The following is a 10,000-nucleotide window of genomic DNA, read 5'->3' on the forward strand; positions in this document are numbered from 1 at the left end:
ATCTCACATTAACATAAAACAAACGAATAGGCCAATGTCTGTATCAAACTCATTAGTAAGTAATTAAGACTATAAGCAGATACTAATCATAATAATAAAGCAGCTATATAAGCACCAATTATTTTTTGGTTGCATATATCCTCCAACAGAAGTAAACCTTTGATTTTGAGGTAAAAAACTACAAGCAATTCATCATAAAGGATGTTTGTCTAATGCATATTATCTTAAGATAGTTTAGGTCTCCCGTAGGAAATCTTAGGGATAATGAGGATGATCACAGTCATAAAGATGGTAATGATAATAATGATGATAATGATCATGATAATGACAAACTAATGATAAAACAATGATGATAATAATAACAACAATCAAGTTAATGATAATAATGATAAGGAGAAAGATAATAATGATGATGGTTATAAAAACAATAATGATAATGATGATAATAATAATAATAACAACAGCAGAGACAACGCAATAACAATAGTAATAATGATTATCATTATAATATTAATAGTAATCATGATAATGATAGTGATGATTAAGAGATGAAAACATTTATTTTCTAAATGATAGCAATAGTAATTATAATGATAATAACAGCAGCAACAACGATGATAATCATAATTATAAGAATAAGAATGATAATTATGAATATGACAATAACAGAAGCAATGACTAATATAGCAATAAATACAAAATCATAATGATAATGCTTATTATAATAATATCAATTTTAACGATAACAATGACAATGATAAGAATTTCACGTTAATAGTAAGTAAAAAGAAGAGTATCAGTAAGCGCAATTATCCGGTAAGAAGTGGCAACGTCGCATTTGCGGTTCGACGAGGGAAAAAAAGGAAAGTAAAATTCATAATATCTTTCACACTCTCGGGGATCTTCTTGAGGCACAATTCACAGGTTCGAATCCTCTCGGGATAAATAGTTTTAGCGAGTTATTCATCAAATTGCTGATTTTAGTAACTCAGTGATTTACGGGTTCTGTGTTATATTTCCTCCAGGGGCTTTGGGATATTGAAAATATTGAAAAGATTCTTGTTTTATGTATTCTTGGAAAGATTCAAGGAAAATGCGATGATATATTTTGATTGAAAAAAAATAAAATTATAGTTTGTGGTAGAAATGGTCTGTCCACAATTCCAAGACCATCGCGATATTAGTTTTGACAGTAAGTTAAAATTTGACTCTACAGATGCTGAGATAGAACAATACATAAGAAGGATTTTAAACCGTGAACAATACTGAATGCTGGAGAAATTCGATTTTTTTTTTTTTTTTTTTTTTTTTTTTTTGTCTGTGTGTGAATGTGATCAAGATGTGTAACTATGTGTAAATATATACAGTATGCGAAATGACGTGACCACATGAACAATATCATTATAAAAATCATAAAATCATATAGTACTTCAAATTTACAAGATTAAAAAAATATTTGAGAACTGCGACTTGGAAATAATTCCAAAGGATGGGATGATCGACGCAGAAGTGTTTCCATTTTTATCATCATCCTATAATATCATTAGTATTAGTGTTTTCATTATCACAGCATTATCATCACTATCATTATCTTTATCATTCGTTGTTATCATCTTTATCAGTCAACATCATTATTATTTTCTTCATTATAATCATTATTATATCATCATGTTATTGATATCATTTTAATGAATGTTGCACTCATCATTGTGTAAATAAGGAATTATCCATCTATTAGTGACATTGAAATTGATATCATTAGAGAGAAAAAAAACATTCATCGCAAATCTACGTGCAGAATTGATTCATAATCTTGCAATGATCTGTTGCTTCAGTGTGAGGCAATAAAAGTCATGGTTATGGTGACAGTGATTGTGATGAACCAAGATGAAGATCACGATGATAAAAAATATCCTTCGAACCGGATTTGAACCAGTGACCTATGGATGTCTGCTTCGCAACCAACTACAGTCCACCGCTCTACCAACTGAGCTATCGAAGGAGCTGACAACGAGAGACACCAGGTGGAACTTTCTCTTCCTCTGCCTCGCCTCGCCCGTCGCGTTCCGCTCACTCGCTCCCAATGGCGATAGTTTGGAATCCATAGGCATCAGGTATACTAGAAGAGTTATATATATATATATATATATATATATATATATATATATATATATATATATGTATGTATATATATATAATCCCAATTTTAACAATATAAGGATCGGTAACTAAAGGGAAATGTAACCTATAATTTGAGGGATCATTATTTTTTCTCCATCTGATTTGGTACAATTAAAAGATTATTGATAAGATTCTTGATGCGATTCAGAATTCAATCATTATAGCTTGTGGCAGAAATACTTATTTCCATAATTCTAAGAACATCACTGTATTTTTTTAATAGAGGATGAAAAGTTGACTGTATATGTTGAAATTGAACAATGCTCAGGGAGGATTTCAAACCGTGATCACACTATATGGAGAAAATAGAAAGCTGTTGCATAAAGGAAAATAAAATACTCTTAGTTTGAGTGTAATCATTATATATCATTATTATGAATAGCTATCCAAGGTAAGTGTGAACAATATCATAATAGCAATCATACAGTATCTCAAGATTATAAGATAAATGCAAAAAATCGGTAGGCATGTACAAGCACTTAGGACACTTGAATTAACTAAGTGTTAATAAGAGTATTTGTTCAAATCATTGAGAACACTGACTAGGATATAATTGGAAATATGAACAAAATGGCAGAGCAATTGACTCACAAGTATTTCTTTCACATCATCATTATCATATAATAAATCACCATATCTGACGTTATAATAATTATCATTATCATCGTCATATCTATCATTACTGCAATCGTCATCATCATTATTATTATCATTAGTATTATGATTACCATTGTCACGATTATCATAACTACTGTTTTCATTATCACTATCATTATTATTGTTGTTATCATTTTGTTGTTACTGTCATTATTGTGATCTTAACGAATGCTACAGAACTAGTAGAATTAATTATAAGTATATGGCAAGACAGATCGTTATCTTTTGGCAGATACCCATGTTACATACAACATGTATAAATAAGTAAATTGGAGACCTTCCATCTATCATTGAGATTTATGTTGTTAGAAAATAAACATCCCCGCATACATATCAGGACCAGAAACATATCAAGAGATGAATAAAAACGATTCGTAATCTTGAAATGACCTGTTGATCCAACGTGAGGCAATGAAAAGGAGTTTATACAATTTCTAAAGTGATGATAATATTATCGTTACTTTCATCTTCATTATCATCATTCCTCAACAATATTCTTATCATTGCTATCATCATAATTATCAATGTCTTCATAAGTAATGTCATTATCATGACCAAACTGATTTTCATTGTGATCATAATGAGTTTGATCATGATATATTACTATGTATAAATATCTACGGTGAGTGAAATGACGTGATCATATGAACATGATTATACTAATTATATAATTATAACTATTAGGCTAAGACTATAAAAATGGATAGGACGTTTGAACTGTCTCGATATTTATATGATTATTTGAACAAATTACTAAGTTAAGTGACTAGGAATTGAGTAACTGACACAGGATTTTTTTCATCATCTTTAATTTTTTATCACTATCACCATTTTTGTTATTGTTATCATTATAATCATTATCATCCTTATGATTGTAATGAGGATAATTATCTTTTTTGTCATCGGTGATATCTCTATCATGATTATACTGATTACCATTTCATTATTACCCTCATTATTGTGTTGCTATTGCTATTACCGCTATCATCTTCATGGTCGTTGTAAAATACTCTATTAATATTGATTATAACTGTCTAGCAAGACACTAACATATACAAATTTTATATATAACATATATGTTCCATCTACCAATGACATTAAAAAGGACACCATTAGAAAAAAGAACATGCATTGCATACGTGTGTCGAACAGAAAAATATGAAAAAAATGAATAGAAACTCGAAATGATCTGTTGCTCCTGTGTGAGGCAATAAAAGCCATGGGGATGCTGACGATCGCGATAGATGAAGTCGTGTTCATGATAATCAAAATATCCTTCGAACCGGATTTGAACCAGTGACCTATGGATGTCTGCTTCGCAACCAACTACAGTCCACCGCTCTACCAACTGAGCTATCGAAGGAGCTGAGAAAAGGTGCCAACTAACTTCGCTTCGTCTGTCTGGTCGCGCGCAGCTCAGTCGCTCCCAAAAGTGATGGTTTGGAGTCCAGTTGATAGCCACTGTTGAGTGTTCATCGCCACCATGTACACTGTCAGTGAAGGAATTACAGCATGCATGGGGCATAAATGATGTAGATGGCAATGTGATGTCCAAGGAGGCGACTGCGCTAAGGTGGAAAGAATTTTTCAGAGAGTTAATGAATGTGGAGAATGCAAAAGGGGAAAAAATGTACGTACAGTAAGTATAGCTGAAGTGGAAGGCTTTGAAGAGGAAAAAGCATGAGTGGATCCAAATGGTATTCTAGAGGAGGTATGGAGATGCTTAGGGGATATAGCAGTGATATAAAGCTACTGTCACAATCTGAAGATCTGGGAAAGAGTGATAGAAGCTAGACAGGTAACAATCACTGGGCAGCAGTATGGAATCATGCCAGATAGGAGTATGTTAGATGACATGTTTTGCGAATGTTGATATAAAGGTATATAGGACAGAAAGATATGCATTGTGTATTTGTGAAGCTAGAGAGGGCGTATGATAGGGTGCCAAGAGATGAATTGTATGTGAGTGCAATGCAGGATATGTACAAGAACAATCTAACAGCAGCGAAGTGTGAGGTCGGAACAAAGCCCTGTTATGAAGACCGCCCTGTTGTGAAGACCGCCCTCTTATGAAGACCGCCCTCTTATGAAGACCGCCCTGTTATGAAGACCGCCCTGTTATGAAGACCGCCCTCTTATGAAGACCGCCCTGTTACGAAGACCGCCCTGTTACGAAGACCGCCCTGTTATGAAGATCGCCCTGTTATGAAGACCGCCCTCTTATGAAGACCGCCCTGTTATGAAGACCGCCCTGTTATGAAGACCGCCCTCTTATGAAGACCGCCCCGTTATGAAGACCGCCCTGTTACGAACACCGTCCTCTTATGAAGACCGCCCTGTTACGAAGACCGTCCTCTTATGAAGACCGCCCTGTTACGAAGACCGTCCTCTTATGAAGACCGACCTGTTATGAAGACCGCCCTGTTACGAAGACCGCCCTCTTATGAAGACCGCCCTGTTACGAAGACCGTCCTGTTATGAAGACCGCCCTGTTACGAAGACCGTCCTCTTATGAAGACCGCCCTGTTACGAAGACCGTCCTCTTATGAAGACCGCCCTGTTACGAAGACCGTCCTCTTATGAAGACCGACCTGTTATGAAGACCGCCCTGTTGTGAAGACCGCCCTCTTATGAAGACCGCCCTGTTATGAAGACCGCCCTGTTATGAAGACCGCCCTCTTATGAATACCGCCCCGTTATGAAGACCGCCCTGTTACGAAGACCGTCCTCTTATGAAGACCGCCCTGTTACGAAGACCGTCCTCTTATGAAGACCGCCCTGTTACGAAGACCGTCCTCTTATGAAGACCGACCTGTTATGAAGACCGCCCTGTTACGAAGACCGTCCTCTTATGAAGACCGCCCTGTTACGAAGACCGTCCTCTTATGAAGACCGACCTGTTATGAAGACCGCCCTGTTATGAAGACCGCCCTCTTATGAAGACCGCCCTGTTATGAAGACCGCCCTGTTATGAAGACCGCCCTCTTATGAAGACCGCCCTGTTATGAAGACCGCCCTGTTACGAAGACCGCCCTCTTATGAAGACCGCCCTGTTACGAAGACCGTCCTCTTATGAAGACCGCCCTGTTATGAAGACCGCCCTGTTATGAAGACCGCCCTCTTATGAAGACCGCCCTGTTATGAAGACCGCCCTGTTATGAAGACCGCCCTCTTATGAAGACCGCCCTGTTATGAAGACCGCCCTGTTATGAAGACCGCCCTCTTATGAAGACCGCCCCGTTATGAAGACCGCCCTGTTACGAAGACCGTCCTCTTATGAAGACCGCCCTGTTACGAAGACCGTCCTCTTATGAAGACCGCCCTGTTACGAAGACCGTCCTCTTATGAAGACCGACCTGTTATGAAGACCGCCCTGTTACGAAGACCGTCCTCTTATGAAGACCGCCCTGTTACGAAGACCGTCCTCTTATGAAGACCGACCTGTTATGAAGACCGCCCTGTTACGAAGACCGTCCTCTTATGAAGACCGCCCTGTTGTGAAGACCGCCCTGTTATGAAGACCGCCCTCTTATGAAGACCGCCCTGTTATGAAGACCGCCCTGTTACGAAGACCGCCCTCTTATGAAGACCGCCCTGTTACGAAGACCGCCCTGTTATGAAGACCGACCTGTTATGAAGACCGCCCTGTTACGAAGACCGTCCTCTTATGAAGACCGCCCTGTTACGAAGACCGTCCTCTTATGAAGACCGCCCTGTTATGAAGACCGCCCTGTTATGAAGACCGCCCTCTTATGAAGACCGCCCTGTTATGAAGACCGCCCTGTTATGAAGACCGCCCTCTTATGAAGACCGCCCTGTTACGAAGACCGCCCTGTTATGAAGATCGCCCTGTTATGAAGATCGCCCTGTTGTGAAGACCGCCCTCTTATGAAGACCGCCCTGTTATGAAGACCGCCCTGTTGTGAAGACCGCCCTCTTATGAAGACCGCCCTGTTATGAAGACCGCCCTGTTATGAAGACCGCCCTCTTATGAAGACCGCCCTGTTATGAAGACCGCCCTGTTCCGAAGACCGTCCTCTTATGAAGACCGCCCTGTTACGAAGACCGCCCTCTTATGAAGACCGCCCTGTTATGAAGACCGCCCTGTTACGAAGACCGCCCTCTTATGAAGACCGCCCTGTTACGAAGACCGTCCTCTTATGAAGACCGCCCTGTTATGAAGACCGCCCTGTTGTGAAGACCGCCCTCTTATGAAGACCGCCCTCTTATGAAGACCGCCCTGTTATGAAGACCGCCCTCTTATGAAGACCGCCCTGTTATGAAGACCGCCCTGTTGTGAAGACCGCCCTCTTATGAAGACCGCCCTGTTATGAAGACCGCCCTGTTATGAAGACCGCCCTCTTATGAAGACCGCCCCGTTATGAAGACCGCCCTGTTACGAAGACCGTCCTCTTATGAAGACCGCCCTGTTACGAAGACCGTCCTCTTATGAAGACCGCCCTGTTACGAAGACCGTCCTCTTATGAAGACCGACCTGTTATGAAGACCGCCCTGTTATGAAGACCGCCCTCTTATGAAGACCGCCCCGTTATGAAGACCGCCCTGTTACGAAGACCGTCCTCTTATGAAGACCGCCCTGTTACGAAGACCGTCCTCTTATGAAGACCGCCCTGTTACGAAGACCGTCCTCTTATGAAGACCGACCTGTTATGAAGACCGCCCTGTTATAAATAAGTAGAAATAAGAATAAATAAGTAGAAATAAGCCTCGATCCTCGCGCGCCACTCACTCGCTCCTAGAGGCAATATTTCCAGTTAGTGATTTTGCTCTTATTTACAGCATTTTAAACAAAACTTTTATTCTTGAACCGAGATGTGCTCTCTTAACCACAGTTCTGCAGCATTTGGTAAATTTCTTATTTCCCGTGACGAGGCAAAAATCGTCCCGTTTCCATATCAACAGCGTCGCTCTCGTACCCCACTGTGGGAGTGTAATAAAGAATATTAGGAATGAAATGCATAAGTAGTACGACTGGGGAACAAAAATATACACCACCCCTTTCACACTGCTATGGTCAGTCTGTCATTCCGATAGGAGACTTATATTTCAAAACAGTTGAACTAAAGAAAATATAATTCAAAGGAATAATGCAATCCTTCAAAATCAAATACTTCTTCCAGTAGATTTGATGTGAAATATTCACTCCAAAAGCATATCTCAGGACAGGTAGGTTTGTTACTCCGTGTTCTCATTTTACAAGATGGAAGTGCTTGTTGCTGGCTTAGTCATTTTAAGCTGGGAACGAACCATTCATTGCCCTTTTAGTGGTGTCTCAGTTTAAAACATTTATCGTAGCCGATCTTACCACAGTTATCTGTGCTGACTCTTAGCGATTTGGCTCGTAGCAGAATGGAAGAATATTCATGAATTGCCTCCTTCAACTTCTCATTTATCTGAAGTCCTCCTACGCTCCTAGTTATTTACATGTGTCTGATCGTCCCATCTGTATTCAGAAGACCAGTCTTCTTGTCCACGTTTCTTTAGGTTTTATAAGTTTACCAAGGGCTACGGAAAACTCGGTAACGGTAAATACTTAGATGAATAAAACGACTGTGTTAGGTAGGTATTTTAGTCTATTTTCATGCCATGTTGTTTAAGACAATATGGATCACTTTCATCGGTCCTGTTCTTGCAGTTACTTAGCGATGCAATGCTCGTGCTTGCCTCCGTTGCAACACAACAGCTGCTGGGATGCAACTCCGCTATACTCCCAGGCACCGCCGCACACCTCGAAGTAGCCGTAGACCTGTGGGGAGAAGGTGAGGGTTAGCTATCGACCTCTGTCCTTTTCCTTAGAAATCATTTTGCTGGAGGTCCCATGATGCCAATTAACGGAAGAAAGAGAGTGTGCAACAGCTAGATCTTGGTTACTTTCTGCAATACTGAATGGGAGTAATCTGTTTAATCATATTTTTTTACATCTGTCTTTTTTCTATTCTCTTGACTTATTGCTCAGGTATATCAAGTTTATTTACCCTGTGGTTGTGGATGAAGTAGAAGAAATGATCGGCCATGTAAGTGCAGATGTCCTGGCCAACAGTCAAGCCGGTTTCCTGAATCATCCACAGGTCACCGTTGTTGCTGAGGCTGTTGAGCTGTAATAGAAGGCCATCCTTAATATCGTTCTGATGTTATCCGAAAGGATTCCCTTGCCTTTTCACTTGCATCTGTGAGAAGACGGCAAAGAGTGGATGTCCGATTGTGAAGACTGACTGACCTCTTTAGTGCAGGAGTTCTTGCACTGCTTGGCGTCGTCTACGCAGGAGTCGATGGTGACTTCGGGGGCTTCAAACACCATGATCTCCGAGTGCTCGTAGGTGACGAAGGCGGCGCAGCGGCACCAGGGCTCGGACTGGGCGCTGCACAAGGAGAAGCGAGAAATTAGCAGAGATGATAGACACTTACCATATGTAATGTAATGTAATGTAATGTAAAGTAATTATATGTAATGTATGTAATGTAATGTAATGTAATGTAATGTAATGTAATGTAATGTAATGTAATGTAATGTAATGTAATGTAATGTAATGTAATGTAATGTAATGTAATGTAATGTAATGTAATGTAATGTAATGTAATGTAATGTAATGTAATGTAATGTAATGTAATGTAATGTAATGTAATGTAATGTAATGTAATGTAATGTAGTGTAGTCTAGTGTAATGTAATGTAATGTAATGTAATGTAATGTAATGTAATGTAATGTAATGTAATGTAATGTAATGTAATGTAATGTAATGTAATGTAATGTAATATAGTGTAATGTAGTGCAATGTAATGTAATGTAATGTAATGTAATGTAATGTAATGTAATGTAATGTAATGTAATGTAATGTAATGTAATGTAATGTAATGTAATGCAATGTAATACAAAGTAATGTAATACAATGTAAGTTAATGCAATGCAACTGTAATGTAATGTAATTTAATGTAATGTAATGTAATGTAATGTAATGTAATGTAATTTAATTTAATGTAATGTAATGTAATGTAATGTAATGTAATGTAATGTAATGTAATGTAATGTAATGTAATGTAATGTAATGTAATGTAATGTAATGTAATTTAATTTAATGTAATGTAATGTAATGTAATGTAATGTAATGTAATGTAATGTAATGTAATGTAATGTAATGTAATG

The 10,000-nt window shown here is 38.7% G+C and overlaps 1 protein-coding gene and 2 non-coding genes across 3 annotated transcripts in view; all 3 read right to left on the minus strand.

Annotated features, from left to right (window-relative positions):
- Positions 1 to 1,912: 1,912 nt before the first annotated feature.
- Positions 1,913 to 2,002, minus strand: TRNAY-GUA (transfer RNA tyrosine (anticodon GUA)). Its single transcript is given in 2 exon segments — positions 1,913 to 1,948; positions 1,966 to 2,002. It is a non-coding gene; the product is annotated as a tRNA-Tyr (tRNA).
- Positions 2,003 to 4,111: 2,109 nt separating this feature from the next.
- Positions 4,112 to 4,201, minus strand: TRNAY-GUA (transfer RNA tyrosine (anticodon GUA)). The gene is given in 2 exon segments: positions 4,112 to 4,147; positions 4,165 to 4,201. It is a non-coding gene; the product is annotated as a tRNA-Tyr (tRNA).
- A 4,213-nt stretch (positions 4,202 to 8,414) lies between these two features.
- The window catches only part of LOC147469286 (uncharacterized), a 2,467-nt gene continuing 881 nt past the window's right edge, over positions 8,415 to 10,000 (minus strand). Inside the window, exons 2-4 of the mRNA XM_086549398.1 lie at positions 9,077 to 9,218; positions 8,835 to 8,954; positions 8,415 to 8,605 (exon numbers count right to left, since the gene is read on the minus strand). Of these exons, the coding sequence (XP_086405524.1) occupies positions 8,495 to 8,605; positions 8,835 to 8,954; positions 9,077 to 9,218 (373 nt within the window). The 3' untranslated portion in view covers positions 8,415 to 8,494. The remainder of the gene's footprint in view (positions 8,606 to 8,834; positions 8,955 to 9,076; positions 9,219 to 10,000) is intronic.

This window comes from Penaeus japonicus, unplaced genomic scaffold (assembly GCF_977035675.1).
Source record: "Penaeus japonicus unplaced genomic scaffold, GWHDUDI00000001_assembly GWHDUDI00000022, whole genome shotgun sequence".
Lineage (NCBI taxonomy): Eukaryota > Metazoa > Arthropoda > Malacostraca > Decapoda > Penaeidae > Penaeus > Penaeus japonicus.